The sequence below is a fragment of the Falco biarmicus genome, chromosome 12, assembly GCF_023638135.1.
Source record: "Falco biarmicus isolate bFalBia1 chromosome 12, bFalBia1.pri, whole genome shotgun sequence".
Taxonomy (NCBI): domain Eukaryota; kingdom Metazoa; phylum Chordata; class Aves; order Falconiformes; family Falconidae; genus Falco; species Falco biarmicus.
In genome coordinates, this window is record NC_079299.1 from 160074 (window position 1) to 178433 (window position 18360).

Here is an 18360-nt window from a genome sequence, read left to right on the forward strand (position 1 = left end):
ACCTCCAGGCATCACATGAGTGCTTGCCACTACACCCTCATGCCCCTCCACCCAGGCTGAGGGCCAAAGGCTGATGTTGCTTCCTGCCATCCCAAGCCCAGTCAAGAGGGAATTCCTCCACAGCACTGCTGTGTGTGTGGAGGGAGCCCCTGGCCAGGGCTTCACGTTTTTCCTGTTCCAGCTGAAAGGCTGTTCCAGAAGATGATGGGAAAAACCAGAACAAGCTCCATAAAGCTGCCTGGCGCTTCCCTTCAGCAAACAGGAGCCCCAGCCAGCCCAGAGAATGGAAACTCAGGCTGCAGAGACAAAAGCAGGGGGTGGGGAAGGAGGCCATGGCAAGGGAAGCAGCGCAAAGGGAAGAAGCACACACACAAGGCCTCCAAGCAAAGCCAGCTGCTGCATCAACACGCCATCAGTGAAGACAAGGCTGCTGCTCAGAGCCAGCGCCTCTCCAGCAGTGAGGCCATCAGGTCAGCACACGAGCTGAGGCTGCGCTGGGCACCGTACACTCCTGCCAACCAGCCTTCCCTACTGTCCAGGGCTGGCTGGTGGAGAACGAAGGTCTGGCACCCAAGCTGCTCGAGTGAGCTGCTTCTCTGCACACTGCCACCAAATCCACTGGAAGGAGGAAAACCTCCCCCGTAACACCCAAACCTGTGCTGGCTCTTGGATATGCTTGATCAGGATGTCTTGCAGATCTTGCGCTCTAAGGCGGCCAGGAGGGAGGGTCACAACCTTACCCAGCAGACCGGGCTCACCAGCAAGCTCCACCAACACCCCTGAGGGCAACAGTGCAGGGGCAGCAGCTGGGGAGGCCAACGAGGGGAGAGAAGGTGCAGGCCAGAGCTCACACCTACACCAGAGTGAGTACCTTTGGCACCCCACTCTCCATTTCAGTGGCAGCTATATGTTTACGCTATATACAGGGACTTCAAGCCCACCCGTAAGCAACCCTCCAGCCCCAAGGAGGACTCAGAGCTGTGGACAAAGGGACAGCTGCACTCCTGAGCTTTGCACACAAGGAAGCAGACAGGGAACTTATTTATCTCCCAAGTCCTGCTCTGGGATAAATATTTTAAATCTCTCTCCAGGTCATGGCGGTATATTTACAGCCAAGTTTCCCTTAGCTATCTGCCTGTAGAGACTCAGATGGATTTGCCACAAAGCCAGGAAGATCCAGCTGGCCAAGCTCTCCAGACAGCTTATAGCTCACGGGAGAAATGGTTCATCCAGTACCACAGTCTTGAAAATGACACCCACGCCGCAACTGTGGCAGGGATTCAGCTGTGCACCCCTGCATGCAGCTGCAGCTCTGCATGGCCCACCACAACATGCACTCGGCCACCCTGCCTTCCCAGGGGCAAGGGGGTGGCCCATAGGCTGGGCGATGCCATACACAGCACCACATCAGGGCAATCCTGCAGCAAGGCTGCACCGTGGGTCTGGCTCAAGGTGAGCGAGTCTCTGCAGCATCCTGCTTCACGACCTGCTTTACTGCAGGTTTGACCTGTTTGCTCCCCTCCCATAGAAAGTGAAAAAGCTCCCAGGAAAGGTGCTCCTGACAACACACACCAGCTTTTCCTGGCAGCCACCATGCTGCAAGCTAAAAATTGCCCCATGCATCCAGCAGTGCCGGAGACAACGGGAGCTGCTAAAAGGCAGCAAGCAGACACTGAAACAGGCCTCGCTGCACTAGCCGCATTGCTGCCTCTCCTATTTCACGGCTCTACGCTGTCGGGTTTTGACCTCTGCCTGCATCTGAAGCTTGCAGAGGACAGACTGGTTGCCCAGGGCTTCTCTCTGCTTTCGTATCATTTCTGTGTCACCCCTCCTGAGCATTTCAGGGACACTAGTTAATACTGCCTGCTGTGCGCTGCGCATCCATTTTCAGTGTATGTGGCACTGCCTCTCTCCTGGCTACAAAGCATCACCCACAACTCCCTGTATCTGTCTCTAACTATGCCCTACAGGTCTGCAGGTTTCATTTTTCACTGCTGGAAAGCTGAACGCCAGCCCTACTTTACAATCACTGGTTATGGCTGTGCAAGGCAGCACAGCTGCCCAGCTACAGCCCAGGACCTGCCTCCTGGTGGAAACATCACTGGGGGTGGGGGGGAGCATGCCTGCAGTATCACTTCTGAAAAGCAAAGAGGACACAGAAAGGAACAGTTCCTTGTTTATTTTCATTAGAGCCATTTATGAATCTATATTAAAAACCACAAAAAATAGGAAAGTAGACAGAGAAGCTAGTATTTCCTCTGCTCATGCAGTATTAATTAAAAGGTAGCTTCTCTGAGATGTCACTACATTACCTCTCAGCTAAAAATGGAGAAAAGTCACCGAGTGGGAAGAATATGCCAGCAAGGCACTTTCTGGAATACTTCTACAAATCAATAACTAGGCAGAATGCTTGCTACAGACAGATCTAATGCAAAGCCCCAGTGACAATTAAAGAAAAGCTCAGGTATAACAGACTTGCAGAGACAGAAATTCACACTAACCAAATCTTGAAAACCAAGGAGACTCTCCATAGCAGCAGAACAGCAGATTCCCAGTGTATCTCCATGGCTGGAGAACAAGTAATTTTTATGGGACAGTCACTAACCCACCAGTGGGAAGAGCACCAGGACATCCCAAGCAACAAAGTGGCAAGGAAGCACACAAAACAGTGGCAACAGATACCCAACATCCAGGTCCCGGTAGGTAGGAAGCTGTGCACAGCACAAGCATCTCCAGCCATCAAGAGGCAGGGCCAAACCCCAGCAAGGCCCAGGTTGAACATGGTGTAACACGGAAGGATGCCCAGCACAACACGCCTGTTTCCTGGATACTTATTCCCTTGCCAAAATGTTAGCCATTCAGATTAATGGTTTCTGCCTCAGGCCACGTGGGTTTGACACTTTTCCTTAGCCGAGCAGAAGGGGTTTTTGTCAAATTTTTATCTCTCTCAAAAGAGCAGTGCTCATAGCCAGGCATCAGACAGAAACTGAGCAACAGAAAGACTGAGAAGGGGATGCATGGCATGCCATGGGGGGGTTGGCACACAGAAAAGGGGAGACAGAGGGCACAACTGAAAAAGGAACAGTTGCACCTGGGCCAGAGCAACAAGGCAGCAAGGCAGGGGCAGGACCTGGGGAGAAGAGTGCTGCGGTGCCAGGTGAGACCCCAGCACACAGCTCCTCCACTTAATGCACCCGAAGGCTGCAAGCACAGACAGCCATCAGGAGCTAACTCAGCAGAGAAAAATCATATGTGCTGCCTTCGTGGCTCAGCTTTTGCTCAGAATATGGTGGATAAGCATCTGTTCAAACCTGGCTGGAGGAAAGGGTGTTCTCAAGACAACTGGCTGACATCCAGCCATCTCGCTGCTACAGGAGGCTCAGCCCAGGAACCGGCTGCTCCCGTAGCACCGACCAGGTGCTCTCAGATGGCTCCCAGGTTCCCAGCGTTCACAACAGGCAGCATGGAGGCATAGGAACAAAGAACACCAAGTAATTCAAGGGAAGCTCTGTTTTCTTTGGTCCGAGAAGATTTGCACAATTCTTCAACTGCTGGAAGAGACTTGAGGTGCTGGCCCCTCTCCAGGGCAGCTGCAGAGCCAACCGAACAACCCGTCCTCAGCAGCACAAATCCATCTGTGCTCTCAGGGATGGTTTGGGAGGGCCGAATGCACTGCCCAGAGTGGCACCCTGCAAGACTGCCTGGTTTCATTTTCTCTGATCTTGTCTTTGCTGGGAAAGACAAAAACCATAACCTTTCCTCCCATGAAAGCTTCCCACTGACACAGGACTGCCAGCAGCTTCAGCAGAGCCAGCGCCACAGAGCAGCTTCATGCCATGAAAGTGACGGGCCTCCCCAGCAGAGCCAGGACCAAAGCATGCTGTGTGGAGAGCAATAAAGACACTTGCAAGCCACAGCTTGTCCTGCCTTTAACCATTTGAAGAGTTACTGTATGTTTTGGAATCAAAGGCTTCCTTTGTGCTCCTGTAGAGGCCAACAGGCAACCATAATGAGGAGAGTGTTTATAGCTGGTTTTAAGCAATGTTGTGCCTATCTTTTGCCAGCATCATGTTTGACAGCAAGGACAACCCCACACAGAGCTGCCCAGAGGCACATGGGCCTCCTCTCTGCAGCCAGAACGGGGACTTGGCCTCCCCGTGCCACAGTTCTGAGCACAGAGCCCTCTGGCTTGAGGTGACAGAGGATGGAACCAACTCACCATCATGCCCTTATCGATGGCAGTGGGGCACTGCCTTGGCTGTTTTTCACAGTGGCCCAAGCTGCACCAAGGTGTAGTAAAATCCTGATGCTGGGACAAACCTCATCTCACAACAGCATCACAGAAGAGGAAACATTATAAAGCCCCGTCACCTTAGAGCTACTCTGAAAACAAGTATCCGTTTTAGTACCGACATCTGAGTGCAAAGTGCTCACAGACACTCCTGCCCTCCAGGACAGAAGTCCTCTAGGAACTGAACATATGTCAACCAGGGGCTGAAATACAATTAGACCTCTAATGCTCACTTATACCCCAGCCCCTTCCTGCACCAGCTCCCAGCACAGGCAGCAGCACTGTGTGCGTCACCACTTTCTCCTAGCCTGCAACACCTTGCCTTCCAAAGGAGGAGTGTTCACACACCCAAAATCAAACGTGTCACTCCACTTTCCAGACAGGAGTCTGCTTGTATCAGTTCTTCTCATTCACATCATCCTGCAGAGTATGAACATCAATCCACAACACTCCAACCACACAGAGGTCCAGACCGTCTGACGGCAGTGGATTCAGTTCACACAAAAGCTCCTGCCTGTTTCAGTCAAACCAGAGCCTGATTTGACAAGGAGAAGACAGGCCCATTGGCATCCCACCAACAAGCTCCATCTCACACGAGGAATCATCAGTTAAAAACAAGTCACACCTCCTCTCCAGTCACACAATTTGTGTGCACCCACTGTGACAGGGGACAGGGAGTTCACAAGTACTCATCAATGCCACATTTCACCCTGGCAAGTCCCAGTCTGAGCTCTCCTCTGGTTGGATACAGCCTAGTTTTCATTCCTGCTCTCTGGGGCACCTGGACACCTCAGTATCCATCTCTTCACTATCAACAGGAACATTTTAAGTAGTGACATAGGCCTTGCCTGGATGTCACCTAATATTTTTAAGGACTGAAATGCATTTTCAAGAGAAGTCCTTGCAGAACAGCTTCAGAGGGTCAAAGTTGGGAGGACAGAGGATGGATTTTTGAAAGCTGACAAAATCAAAGGAGCAGTCCCAGGCAGGAACATTCTGCAAAGAGTATCAACAAAAGCACCTATCCATCAGCCTTCGCAAAGCGCTATAAGACAAGCAGGCTTGGGAGCGGTCCAAGCTGAGCCAGGACACCAAAACCTCTCATCCCAAGCACAGAGACCAAGCTTTCAGAAGCCTGCAAGCCAGTCCGAAGTTCCCCTCACCTCTCTCTTTGCTGATCAGACAGCATGTATTAGCTGCCTCTCAGAGGAAAGCAGTCTGTTCTGCGCACAGGCAGAGATTGCTTCCCTGAAAAAGGCAAGGCTTAGATTACTACTAGAAGTACTGTATGGCTCAGCCTTTTAAGCTCAGGAAGAACATTTTTGTATTAAATCTAAAAAAAAGCTGGCAAGAATGAGGAACAGAGCTGGAACAGCAGTCAATGAAAAGCACATGCGCTGCAGACCTGGCTGCCAACACAAATTGATGCTTTGAAACAAAGACCACTTGTGTTTGGCTTGAAGATCTTCCACAGTTACTCAGCAGGGGCTGCACAGACTAAAAGGAGACACAGGTAAACACAGGAGAACAGCGCTTGCTGCCAAGTATTTCCCCAGAACAAAGAAATGACCCAAAATGGAGTCCCTGCCTTGACAGGGTGGCACGAGTTCATCCTTACCGTGTTACAACGTCCCAAAGCAGGCAGAGGCAAGAGGAAACACTGGACAAACCTTTGGACAGGACTCTGTTCAACCTGAATTCAAGCAGCACCCAGACCCACAGACACACAGCCTGGACCTGGAGAGCTGCAGCTGCTTAACACACAGAGTGTGCCTCCAACCTCAAGAGCCCACAGAAACTTCGCTACAACCGGCCTGCACGCTTCTCCCATGGTGGAAAACAGACAGAAGAAGCCCCAGACAACCATTCTTCCAGTGCTCCACTCTGTGAGACCACAGACACTCTCATGAGCACCCTGCAAAGCTTCTGTGGCACTCTGGTCTAGTTCCCAAACCAACCTACATCCACATGAAGACAAACCTTGCAAGCCTCTCTTCCTTCCTGCTGCCTGCACAGCACTACGCCCAGAAGGCACAGGGAGAGTGAAACAGAAGATGGTCTTCCTCACAATGATGCATCAGTCTGGTTCTTTTTTGTTTAGGGACACCAGCCATCTGATCCAAACCAAACAGCAAGAGCAACATCTCCCATTACTAATGCATGGGGATCTGCTGGTACCGTGTGACTTGAGAGGTGATGGGACACTGCTCCCTCACATAGCACCCAACACCAACGCAGGAAAGCAGCCCCTGGGCCAGATCCCACAGCAACAGGCAAGGAAGAGGAGAGACAAATGGAGAGCTCATCAACACAGCCAGTACAGATGATCCTGACAGGGTCAGGCAGGATGGAAGAGGTGGAAGTGCAGGACCCTGCCCAGACCACATGTCATGGTTTAACCCTAGCCAGCAACCAAGAACCATGCAGCCACTCAGCTCACTGCTCCCTCACCCAGACAGGTTCCTCCAGAACCAAAATACCTGGTGCTTGCTTTCTTACGCTGTGGTTCAATAGCTTTGGCATTAGAAAGTGAGAAAACAGCTTCTAAAAGACCCCCAAGGTCCCCCACCTTACTCACACTCCCTCTCAACAGCCTCCCTAAAAGGCAAGAGATACACATTGTATCTGGACTGCTGAAAGCTCACCAGGACATCAGGAACAAGATGTGGACCACGCGCAGAGCCTCCCAACCATGACAAAGCCAGGGAACAAGCCCCTGCGCTTAGCAGGCAGCCACACAAAAAGCCTGAAAACCTGCAGCCCCGATCTGCTCCCCAGCAGGTCTCTCTCAGAGAACAAATCCTTCCACGTCCAGCAGTGGGATTGCTTCTTCCAGGCAAACCGGCACAGAAGGTATGCTACATTCACAGCACAGCCCTTTAACCCTGCCACACAATATAACACCTGCTTTTCTAACAGACTAAAGGCATTCACAAGCAGCTCTTGGATGTCACCTTCCAACAACACCCCTGCTAAGGAGCAGGGCATGGAAACAGGCCACCCAGCATGGCACCTCTGCCGTGCTGAAACGCATGCCAATGCCCAAGAACCAACATGCTACCAACTGTCAAATCGTCACTTCCTCACCTCCCTTCCCTCTCTCCCCCAGGACACAGTTGATTTCTTACAAAGGTAACTGACACTATACTCGCCCTTCTCCCACCTTGGGCACAACCAGCATTCTCCAGGAGGATATCGCCATACCAAAGGTGTTTGCCTGACAGCCTGGGAGGTGAATTGGTATGGTTGCTTCTTTCGCTTAGACAGCAAAACCCACTGTGCTAGTTCTTAGCTTTTGCAAACACACACCACCCCCCCCCAAACGCAATGTTAACGGCCCACATAACTTAAATTCTCATAAAAGAGAACGTTCCTGTGCATCTGCCAAGCATCCTGTCAGCTTTGCTGTCCTCCCAGCCTCCTAAGAGCTGCCTATCCCAGCTCATGAGACCGCCACTCATGTCAGGAGAATGAGACCCGTTTCCTTGGGGTCTGGACAAACAATCGCATGTCCAATCTCCAGGGAATTTCCCTGCAAACACCACAGCAGTAACTGCCTTCACAAAGGGCACGTTTGTACCCAAGTCTCTCTGCTGCTAAATAAGCATTTGTTCCAGGTTCCCAAATATCAAAAGCAGTGAAAACACCCATTGCTAATGCGAAATATTTTGCATTCCAGGCCCGAGAGGTACGCTTGAAAATGTTCAGAGAGGAAAGAGTGTTTATTCACTGAAGAGAGGTGTAGGTCCAGCTATTTACTTAGGTCCACGTGTACTTGCTGGAAGGCAGCTTTGATCTTTGCAGCTCAAATAGCAGATGAATTGCAATGAAGGGAAGAAAAATATTAGTGTAAAGTTCCCCTAGTAAATACCTGTAACTAGGCCTCACAGCCTTCAGATCTTTTTTAAATGCCTTATCGCTTACAGCCAGACTTGTCCTTGCGCTCTTGCCTGCTGCCCCAAAGCCAGGCTCTTGCCGTCCCACTCCTGTCCCACCTTCTTCCTTCTATTCCCCTTGGGCTCCACGGCCTTTGGAAAAAGCGCAGCCTGCCCTCCTAGGACACATACCCACCCCACCCCCCACCCCCCCGCTCTGCTTGGATGCATCACAGACCAGCCTTTGGTCAAACAAGGTGAGACCTATCGATCTGAGCAACATGCATATGTGCAGTGCCACCCACCCACCTCTCCTGAGCAAGACTGCTTCAGCAGGAGGAAATGTGCTCTCACCAGCAAGAGCATTCATTACCCAGCACGCAACTAAAACCAAGTGCTTGCTGCAGTTTAAACATCTGCCCATCTGCCTTTAGAAGATGGTCTCTTGTCCCACATCAATTAAGAGATTAGAGGACACCTTTAAAGCATGCATAACATGACAGCCCTCTGGTCGTAGGTGCCAGCTCCCAGTGGTCTGTGACCCACCACACAGAAAAAGAAGCGCCTACAGACATGACTACAGAGTTGCCATGCCTTTGAAGCTCCTGCCATGTCAGGGTTACAGCCTGCCCAGAGCACTGCCTGAGCACAGCCAAGTCCCAAGGGGGGACAACACACTTTAGAAGAAAAGAATGGTATTGGCTTGTCACCGCTTTGCCCCAAAACAGCCCAGAAATGTGCTGAGCAGCACAGCTTTTCAGCTGACTTGGATCGACTATCATAGTACTTGATCTGGCTGCAGACGCTGGAAAACAGATGGCAGCTTCAGCTCAAAGAGCGTAAGTCACCCAAGTTGTACTACTTGGACCCTTTAAGCCCAAGAGAAATCTCAGATCCCATCTGATCATTCCTTTTTCCAGGGATGCTCTTTTTTAGGAACAGGCTCGCCAGGGACCACAAAAAAAGCACTGCCAGGCAGAAACTTACAGCTCAAACACAGGACATGGAGGCACTTCCAGAACAAAACAGACCTTTTGGGGTTTTTTAGCTTTAAAGAAAAGTTGACTCAGCAAATATTTCCTCCACTAGCATTTCAACCACATGTTCCAGCAGAAGCCAGCACACATCTGGTACACTGCAGTGTCATTGCCAGAAAGATCACAGCTTCACTGAGCAACGGAAATGGAGGAACAGGGACCAGCAGCCCAGGCACAGAGCACTCCCAGAACACATACGTGGCAAAGGAGGGTCACAGAAAGGACCCGTGTGAGCCATGGATATACCACCCTTCACAGGTCTTTCCCCAGCCCTCTCTCCGAACAGCATCCACAGGTGAAGGGAGGCACTGTTTTGCCACCTACAAAATTGAACACCAGCCCCTAAAACCTAGATACCGAGATATGGTTCAGCCACATTGCTGGCATCCGAGATGTTTTTTTAGTGTCTGCAAGCTGGATGGCAGCACGTTCCTCCCAGAGCTGTAGTAACGTGGTCCTGCTAAGCAAGAGAAACAAGGAGGAGAGCATGTGCCTGGGGCAGCACAGAAACTCCACCAACTGGAGCAGGGAGCGTGCTGGGAGGAAAGGCAGGCAGCCTCACAAGCAGGCCCGTGCATCCCAGCTGCCAGCTGCCAGCACCCTGGCAGGGAGGCAAACCCTGCGGCAAGTCCACGGTGCCCAGTGGCTCCAAACCAGAAAGCAAGCCAAGCATGTGCTCCCCCTTGCTCCAGGAACAGCCTTCCCAAAAGGCTGCCAAGGCAATCAGCAATTACAAAGCTAATCAGCTAAATAAGTGCTGCTTTTTGTGCTTATCAGCTGTAAATTGGACATTACTTGCAGCCTGGCAATGGGGCTCGGCCAGGGCTCCAGACGAATGAAGAGCAGCAGTGGCAGCAGCGCTATCAATACCCTTCCCTGGGAGGCAGTCTGCTCGGCTAACATCGCTCCCGACTTCGCAGCAAAAACTGCAAAGCAAACCGCACATCGCACGCGGTGAAACCGAGGGGACCTCAACCGAGTACCGGCAGCGCGCAAGACCCTGTCTGCGGGGCTCCCGTCCGAAGGGAGCGAGAAAGGAGGCACGTGGCAGCCAGGGGACCCCTCAAAGCCAAGTCCCAGCCGACCACCCCCGGGGCTGTCGCACCACGGCCAAGATCTCCCCCGGGGGAGGGAGACCGTGCCGGGGCCCCGCAGCAGAAGCCCCCCCCGCACAGCAGCACCCAGGAGCACCAGGCCGGCACCCCCAGCCTCGCGCGGCGCCAGGCGGGCCCACAGCCCGCACAGCGGGGCGGGGCTCACCCCGATGCGCTCCGCAAGGGGCAAAGCCCCCTCAGCAGCCGAGGGGGGGCAGTTCCTACGGGGGAGAGCCCGCTGCGTGCACACTGCTTTTTCTCCGGGTTTTGATCCGCTCCGATTCCAGGCGCAAACCACTCACAAAGAGCCCCCCCGAGGCCAGAGCCCAGCGACAGGGGGCTGCGGGCCCGCAGGCAAACGCCTGGCGCATTCTCATCCGAGCCCCCGGAGCCCGCCGCTACCCCTCCCGGGCGGGCAGGGCGGCCACCGCGCTTCGGCGGCTCCCGCAGCGCAGCGGGGCTCGGGCCGGGGTGGGTGGGGGGATATCCGTCCCTCCGGGAGGCGGCCCAGCGGAGCCCCGTGCTGGCGGGCGTCCCAGACCACCCTGGGCCGCCCCACCTCTACCCTCCGGGGGCGGCCCTGGCGGGGCCCCGCTGCCTAGGGCGAGGGGCGCGGGGCACCCCCCCATTCCAGCACTCACCCAGCACCAGGAGCGCCCGCACCGCCGCCATCCTCCCAGCGCGCCGGTCAGTGCGCGCCCCTGCCGCTGGCCATGCCGCCGCCCCGCCCGCCGCCGCCGAGAGGGGCTTCCGGGGGCGGGGCGGCCACCGGAAACCGGGCGGGGCCCGGGCGGCGGCGGCGGGCCGGGGGGAGCGGAGACCCGCGGAAGCGGAGGGCTGCGCGCCCCCGCTCCGGCCCCGGCGCTGGCGGCGGGTGCCGGGGCACTTGCTCCCCTGCCCGGGGGCTGCCCGCGGCCCGGCTGCTCGGGAGGGTCCCCCCCGGGCGCCGGGGGTCTGCGCGCGACCGCCCCGCCCCGCCTTTGGCGTTTATCCCGCGCCACGGCGGGGCCCGGCTGGCGACCCGCAGCTGTTCCGGGCCAAGGCCGGGGGCACCGCCAACCAGCCTCGGGAAGGACGGGAACCAGGAGCGGCCGCAGCACAGAACCCCGTTATCCACGTTACACAGAACAAAGCCTCCGAGCAAGGAAAATTCTGGCCACAAGAGGAGACAAGCTGATGAGGTGCTGCAATCCACGGAAAATCAGCTGCAAGGACAAAGGTCATGGTGTCCGTGGGAGATGGTGACCTCCGACTCCAATAGCCCCCCTTCCCCGAGAGAGGGCAAGCCCCCGCCTGGGGAGCATGGGGAGTGAGCAACGAACCTCAGCAGCACTATCTGAGGGTGCGTGCTGGTTTGCATTAGAAGTGAGAAACTTGTAACCAAGCCTACACACGAATGAAAATGAATATGCAACACACTATTGGACGTGCTGCTCCGCTGTATGTAACGTGTACCCTCAAGTAGCTCAGTGTGCGTGTTGGGCAGAGCGATCCCCCGTCCATCCAGTGCTGTAAAAAGAGAATGCCTGCTGCTTAATGCTACATTGGTGTAAAGAGGTTTACTCCCGATTTCGGTGACACCTCCACAGCACCCAAAGCAGAGGCACCGCAGCACACGCAGGCATGGACACCTGCATGGTGCTGGCTGGAGGCCTCCCTGCCTGACCCAATGCCTCCCGTGGGGCCTGCTGCAGCCCTGCACCCGCAGCTCTGAATACCAGCCTTCCAGCTGGTTTGTTGAGCGTCCAAAACACTTGCTGCTTTTGGCACTGCATGGAATACTCACCATCAGGCACCCCACAGCATCCTTGAGAGCGCTACTGGATCCATCACAGGATGCTTAAGCCTTGACTCAGCAAAGCGTGTGGCACAGGATCAGAGCATGCCTGCTGCCCTGCGTGGCAGTGCCGGCCTGGAGCTGCACCAGAAGCCCCCACCACTGCCACCTCCAGCAGAGCCTGGGTCACCACAGAGCTGCCCTGGCTGGGGAAATGGCTGTGCAGCATTGCCAGTAGCCGCAGACCAGTCCTCTCCCGTGGGAAAGCCACCACATCCTGTCACCGAAAGCTCTTCTGGTTGTGGTTGGGGACCAAGCAGCCTCAAAGGAAGTGGCAGCCTATTCAACAGGCTCTAGAAAGCAAGTTTTATTTCCACCTGCAAGCTCAGGGCAAGCAAGCAAAGTAGCTGATGCATAGTAAGAAGGGTCTCTGTCCCACCCACACTGGCTGACTGTTCTCCTACTGCCATTGAGCCACCTGATCCTAGCCTCACATAAGGGAATTGCTTCTCCTTCCCCAGGAGGGAAGTAAGCACAGCACTGCTGATCCGGGTATCACCACTCTTATCTGAGGAGCACTTGCCACATCAACCCTCAGAGCTGCAGGCTGTCACAGCATCTTCCTAGCCCTTACTTACAGCCTTTAGTGCCCTAGGGACAAGAACTGCACCACAAGATACCCAGGAAACCACTGTCTGCTCCTGCTGTGCTTGCCCAGACTCTGCCTGAAGCTACCTTGCTCCCTCGAAGAGGGTGTAAGATAGCTGGCCCTGCTCCCTTCACAGCCACAGGCTGGGCAGCCAGGCTCCTCACTGCCAGATGCCATGCCAGCCAGGACAGGGTAGTGAAGCCACCTGCACTACTAGGGCAATGAGACCTCAAAGCTGGCCCTGGCCTTCCCCGCTTCCCCTCCTCTGGCTGCACTGTAGGGCCAAAGGGCCAGCATCTGGAGCAGCAGCAGTGGGAGGTGAAGCACACAGCCCACCTCCAGTTACAGCAGGAGGAAACTCCTTGGGAACTGGCTCAGAAGCAGTCAGAAGCCCCTCCACACCGAGCCAGTTAAGCACATCCCTGCAAAAGTACGCCAGTTCCCATAGCCTACCAGCACACCACGCAGTCACATTCACATTCTCAGTCCCCAAGATCAGGTGCTCATGTGCAGCACAGTCAAAGGAGCCAACTTTTTGCCCAGGGGAAAAATGAGGCTAAAGCAGACCCCATCCAACAAAAATCCGCCTTACCTGCAGGGGAGCATGACTACAGTTGTTTGTAACAGCAATATAAGCAGCCTATGCAGCAATGCAAGGCTCCGCCTGGCTGAACATAAGGCCATAACCTGACCAGATGTCAGAGCCCTTCTAATTAGCCACAGCTTCACAGCCTGATGCATCTTGAGGAGGCAGACATCAAGGCTCTGCCCAAGCCAGCCCGGGCACCCCTCATCATCAGTGACCTGCAGTTGCAGCAGTTTGAGTTTATTTACTGTTGGCACTGCCAGCTTCTCCCAGGAAAGCATGACAGTACTCATGGATGTGAAACTCACTGATCAATGCACAGCACAATGCACAGTGGTGTCACTGCTGCTGTGATCAGGACCTGTCCCTCTCAACTCGCAGCAGGTCTGCAAACAGCCCCCACAACTGATGGACAAAGGCTGCCAGCACCCCGGTCCCAGCTGAGGGATGGTGAGTGACAGCCAGCGCCCAACAGGACCCAACAGTCCAAAGAGAGCCACCCCAGGAGGAAACATTCAGGATCCACATGTCACCTGTGACAAGCCCTTTCCCCCACCGAACTCCACCATCCCTGTAGCAGCATTTCAGTGCTGTCCCTGTTCAGGACAGGCAGCCATTCTCGTAGGAAGCAGGCCAGAGCCCAGACAGACCCACACGCCTTGTACACAGTCATTTGACTTCTGGACACCACCAGCTTGTGACTCTGCCAACCATGAGCCCGGTTAGCATGCCTGGCACAGCTCAGAGCTCAGAGAAGCCCAGGTCAGGCTAGCACATGGCACAAGCCCATACAGTTACTGCTTTACATGATCCTCCACCACATGCTTCCCACCAGAAGCCTGCTGCACAGGCTCTCCCCAGTGTCAGCTCCAGCCTCAGCTGGCCCCTGTGGGGGCAGGTGAAGTGCAGACTGGTCAAGTTTTCCCCTGACTGGGTGCTCGCAGGGCAGAGCACAACCCCACCCTGCAGTCTCCTGGTCTGTCATTTTGTGGGTGAATGGTGGGTCAGTATGTGCATTTGTCTCCTTTGGGTCAGAACTGCCATCTACACCAAGTCCAGTTGCAGGATGGTTTTGCAGTCACAGAGGGGACTCACTGTGGTTGGCAGATGAACCAGATCTCATTGCGGCGCTGAGGGACGCTGGGATTTTCATAAGCAGCCACGATGTAGGTTTCCCGGAGCACAGTGTCTGTGGAGCCCAAAAGCTCCCAGAAGAGACTGATCTCTCGCAGAATTGTCTCCTCGGTGGTCATCCCATAGAAAACCCTGCAGCAAAGGGACCAACGTAAGCAACAGAGCCAGTACATTCCCCCTTCCCACAGCCAGGGCTCCAATCCCTCTGCCCAAGGAACCACAGCAGCCATGCAGGGAGTTCACACACATCCACTGAGCTGAGAAAACACCTCTGGTGCTGGGGTCACCTGGTTATAACCCGAAGTGGTGCCCTCTCGGTGATGTGAATTTCAGGGTCCAGGGGAACAGGGGGGTTTTGCTGGAACTCTTCTGGGAGATAATAGGCAGTTACGACCTCACGCTCTAGCCCGGTCCCCTCCCTGGTCAGGTGGATTTCGTTGAGCACTGGGACTGTCATGCCCAGATAGCAACCTGGAAAGGAGGTAGGAAGGCAGCAGGCAAAGTGAGACGGCTGGGTTAACGGCGGCAGCCCTCCTCTCCATTCCAGATGAACAGTAGCAGGGCCCTCCCTCTGTGCAGCCTGCCAGCCCCCTCCAGCCCCTGCCTGCACACACCTACAGAGTTCTCCTTGCAGATGTAGCGCATGAGCTTCATGAAGCTCATGGAGATGCTCTGCTCATACATGGGTTCCCCCTTGGTGACACACGCCCACTTCCCAGCTGGGTATTGCCGCTCCTCGTAGGCTGCTTCCTCGCACTGAAACAGTCCACAGACAAGCCAAGTCAGACCTAAGCACAACTGACAACACTGCAGCACTTGAGGGGCAAAACCAGTGCTGACAGGCAAGAAGTGAGGAGACAGGACCCTGCCAAAATGAGACCCCCTGCTAGTCAGTGATTGGGAGGGGAGGCTGGAGAAGCCAAGGAGAAGGTGAGGGGAAATGCCATCACATGGAACTCAAAACAGGGACGCTTAACAGCACTGGGCAAAAGTCAGCAAAAGGAAAAGCACAGACAGGGACAGGGTGCAGGGAGGCTTGGAGGCTCCCAGCATGTGCAAGGAATGTAGCACATCCTCACTAAGGGGTACCGGACTTTCTGCTCCTCTCCAGTCGCTGTCCTGCCTACTAACAAGGATGTTCCTGACTCCAGGCACCCAAAGGCCTCCAGTGAGGTTGACATTATTCTCAGGTGCAGTGCCTTTTCCCTGGAGCATGGTGTGCACAGAGAATAATAAGCAAAAAGCCTCCTGCCTAGCAGAAGGGAAAAGTCTGGCAGAAGAGTTCTAGCAGCTGGAAGAGCTGTGAAGGTGGAACAAAACTCCTCTTAGATCCTTCTCCCATACTGAGAAGTGACAGGAAGAAGAAGGGACATGAGCCCAGCTGGTGCAGAAGGGACAGCTTTGTGGGACAGGTCAGAATCTCTATTTCCAGCACAGACGCCCAGCCTTCTGGACAAACCCAATGCAGAAGGGGGGCAGGGAGAGCGGGGAACTTGCTTCTGGATCTGCTCGTAGTTCAGCTCATGGCATGGTCACAACCACAGGCACTGCACAAAGAGGGGCTGGGAAATTGTAGCCAGCACCTATCTTCCCACTCTTAGCTTGTTCTTCAGCCAGATGAAAGCGGTCATGAGACAACTTTCTTCCACAGAGCTCAGGCCACCTGTCCAAACTTCTGTGCTGCACAGCTGTGCTGGCAGTGACTGAACCAGGAAGCTGTGACCAGCCTCAACACCGAGTGCCACCTCCCTGTGCCTCCACCCGAATCAGGTCTCTACACAGAAAGCCAAAGCAAAAGCAGAAGGCAGGCATCTGGGCTGCTCATGTGCATCAGTGGGGTGGCAAGAGGAGTGCCCCAAAACACTGCAGGGCAGCCAGCATTTGCCCTCTAGATGGGGTCATGTCTGCCATTGTCCCACCAAGCAAAGCAGAGCAGAGCAAAAGCATCTTCCAAGCAAGGAAACCGCCAGTCCCCCTAGACTATTTGCAACACTTACCTGCCACATTGTGAATAAACCTACCAATCCACCAAGACATAGCGTCTGGTCCTTCCACAGCCACAGCCTCATCATCATATTAAGTACCACCCCTCTAGAAGATGAGACTTGGCCAAGCGAAGGAGCGAAAGATGCTTCACACAGACCCAGTAGCAAGAGGTCCCTGCAACGTGAGCTGGGGAATTTGACTGAGTACTGACAGAGCAAGGCTCTGTAAGCAGCATAATAATTCCCTTGCCTCCAAGAAGATGAGGGCTTGTAGCACTGACAGCTCAGGAGAAGCAACCAAATACTACCGACCTGCCCAAGCCCAGCAAATGTGTCATTAAGGGCCCCAGCTCCAGAGTCCCCTCAGCACTAGTGCTAGGAAGTGGCTACTACCTCCTCACCCAGCCCCAGAGTCAAACTCCAAAAATCCTCCTCATGCACGGAGAGGATGCCAATAGCAACAAAAGATCTTCAGGCCCCATGAAATCTCAGGGCACTGTTCCTGCCTTGGACCAGCATAGGTAGAGAAGAGCCCAGACTAAATCCCTGGGACCCAGAAGAACAGGGGAAGAGGGAGTATGGCAAAGCCCCAATTCAGAGCTGTACAACCCACATGCTCAGACGTGTTTTGCAGGCAGGAGTGCTGGACCTCAGCCCAGAAGAAACTGGTTAACCTCTCCTCATATAGAGAACAATTGACAGATGTCTTCTTGGTAGCAAGCCCAACCAAGCCTGCAGAGACACAGGAACCAGTCTGACAGGTGCTTCTTCACAGTTATTTCTCAAAGCTCAGAAGCACCCTTTCATGTGAGAGACAAGAGGTATGCAACTTAGTAAGATCTTCAGGCAGAAGCTACCATGTTTGGATTGGCGGTTGTGACAAACAACAGCACATGCTCAGGTTGTGACAGCTAGGCCATCAGGCCCTGTGCTCCCCACAGAAGCATCCTCATCTTGTGCCAGCTGAGATCTCTGGCTCAACCAACAGCCACGTAACTAGCACAACACAAACCCAGCAGGACTTTGAGCTATGCAACAAGGTGCTTCCAGCAAGGCAGGGAGCAGACTCTGAACTTAAAACTCCCTCTCTTAGATGTGCCCACCCTGGCAGAGGATAGGTTGGTAAAGGAGACAGCTGGAAGTCAGGAGACCAGAGAACACAGTAAGACTAGTCCAATTTTAAAATAAAGGCTGGGAAGTTGAGCGTTGCCATTACTTAACATAGGAGAAGATGCAGGGATGGCAGAATGCTGCAACAATCCAGAGCTGCCATCCTGGCTGCAGTGCTTCTCCAGGAACCTCTGCAAGGCCAGTGTACACGAAGCCGCCTTCTCTGCAGGGAAGACGCTTCTCCTGCTGCCCAGGCCGGTGGCAGTGCCCATGCCAGCCCTGCCGCAGGCCGGCTGCGGGCCAGCACCTGGGTGCGTGAAGAGGAACTGGCCTCACCTTCTCCTGCTGCGAGAGGGCATCGTACGGCACGGGCTGGCGGGCCTGGCTGTGCCGGCTCATCTGGACGATCGGGCCTGCCATGTCTGCAAGGCAAAGCAAGGGGAGGCCAGGCTCGCCCAGGCCGGAGAGCGGGGAGGTCCCGCGGCCCACTGGGCCCGGCCAGGTCAGCGTGCCGCCAGCCCCGGAGCCGAGTAGCAGGGCGCTGCTTTCAGCCCCAGCCCGGGCCCCACCCCCCCCGGCAGCGGGCCTCAGCGCTCACCGCGGGGCAGGCTCACTCGGTGCGTTCTGGCTATGGCCTCCCAGTGGGCGAACAACCGACTCCGCTCTTGCTCATCTTCTTCTTCCCCCTCCTCCCCCTCCTCTTCCTCGCCGCCGCCAGCCGCGTCCTCCTCCCCCAGCCCGTCCAGGTCCTCCAACGAGACGCGCGCCATTGCCCCTCCGCCCGCACCCGGAAGTGAGCAGCTCGGCCCCGCCCCCGTGGCG

At 54.9% G+C, this 18360-nt stretch overlaps 2 protein-coding genes across 2 annotated transcripts in view; both read right to left on the reverse strand.

Moving 5' to 3' along the window:
• Positions 1 to 11070, reverse strand: part of PTK7 (protein tyrosine kinase 7 (inactive)) — a 38652-nt gene extending 27582 nt beyond the window's left edge. The window contains 1 exon segment of the mRNA XM_056357225.1: positions 10939 to 11070. Coding sequence (XP_056213200.1) covers positions 10939 to 10969 — 31 coding nt within the window. The 5' untranslated portion in view covers positions 10970 to 11070.
• A 1346-nt stretch (positions 11071 to 12416) lies between these two features.
• LOC130157536 (heme-binding protein 1-like) lies at positions 12417 to 18331 on the reverse strand. Its single transcript, XM_056357239.1, has 5 exons — positions 18137 to 18331; positions 17875 to 17960; positions 15058 to 15199; positions 14731 to 14914; positions 12417 to 14575 (listed from the first exon to the last, which is right to left on the reverse strand). The coding sequence occupies exons 1-5, from the start codon at positions 18306 to 18308 to the stop codon at positions 14401 to 14403; spliced, it is 759 nt and encodes a 252-aa protein (XP_056213214.1). The 5' UTR covers positions 18309 to 18331; the 3' UTR covers positions 12417 to 14400.
• Positions 18332 to 18360: the final 29 nt, after the last annotated feature.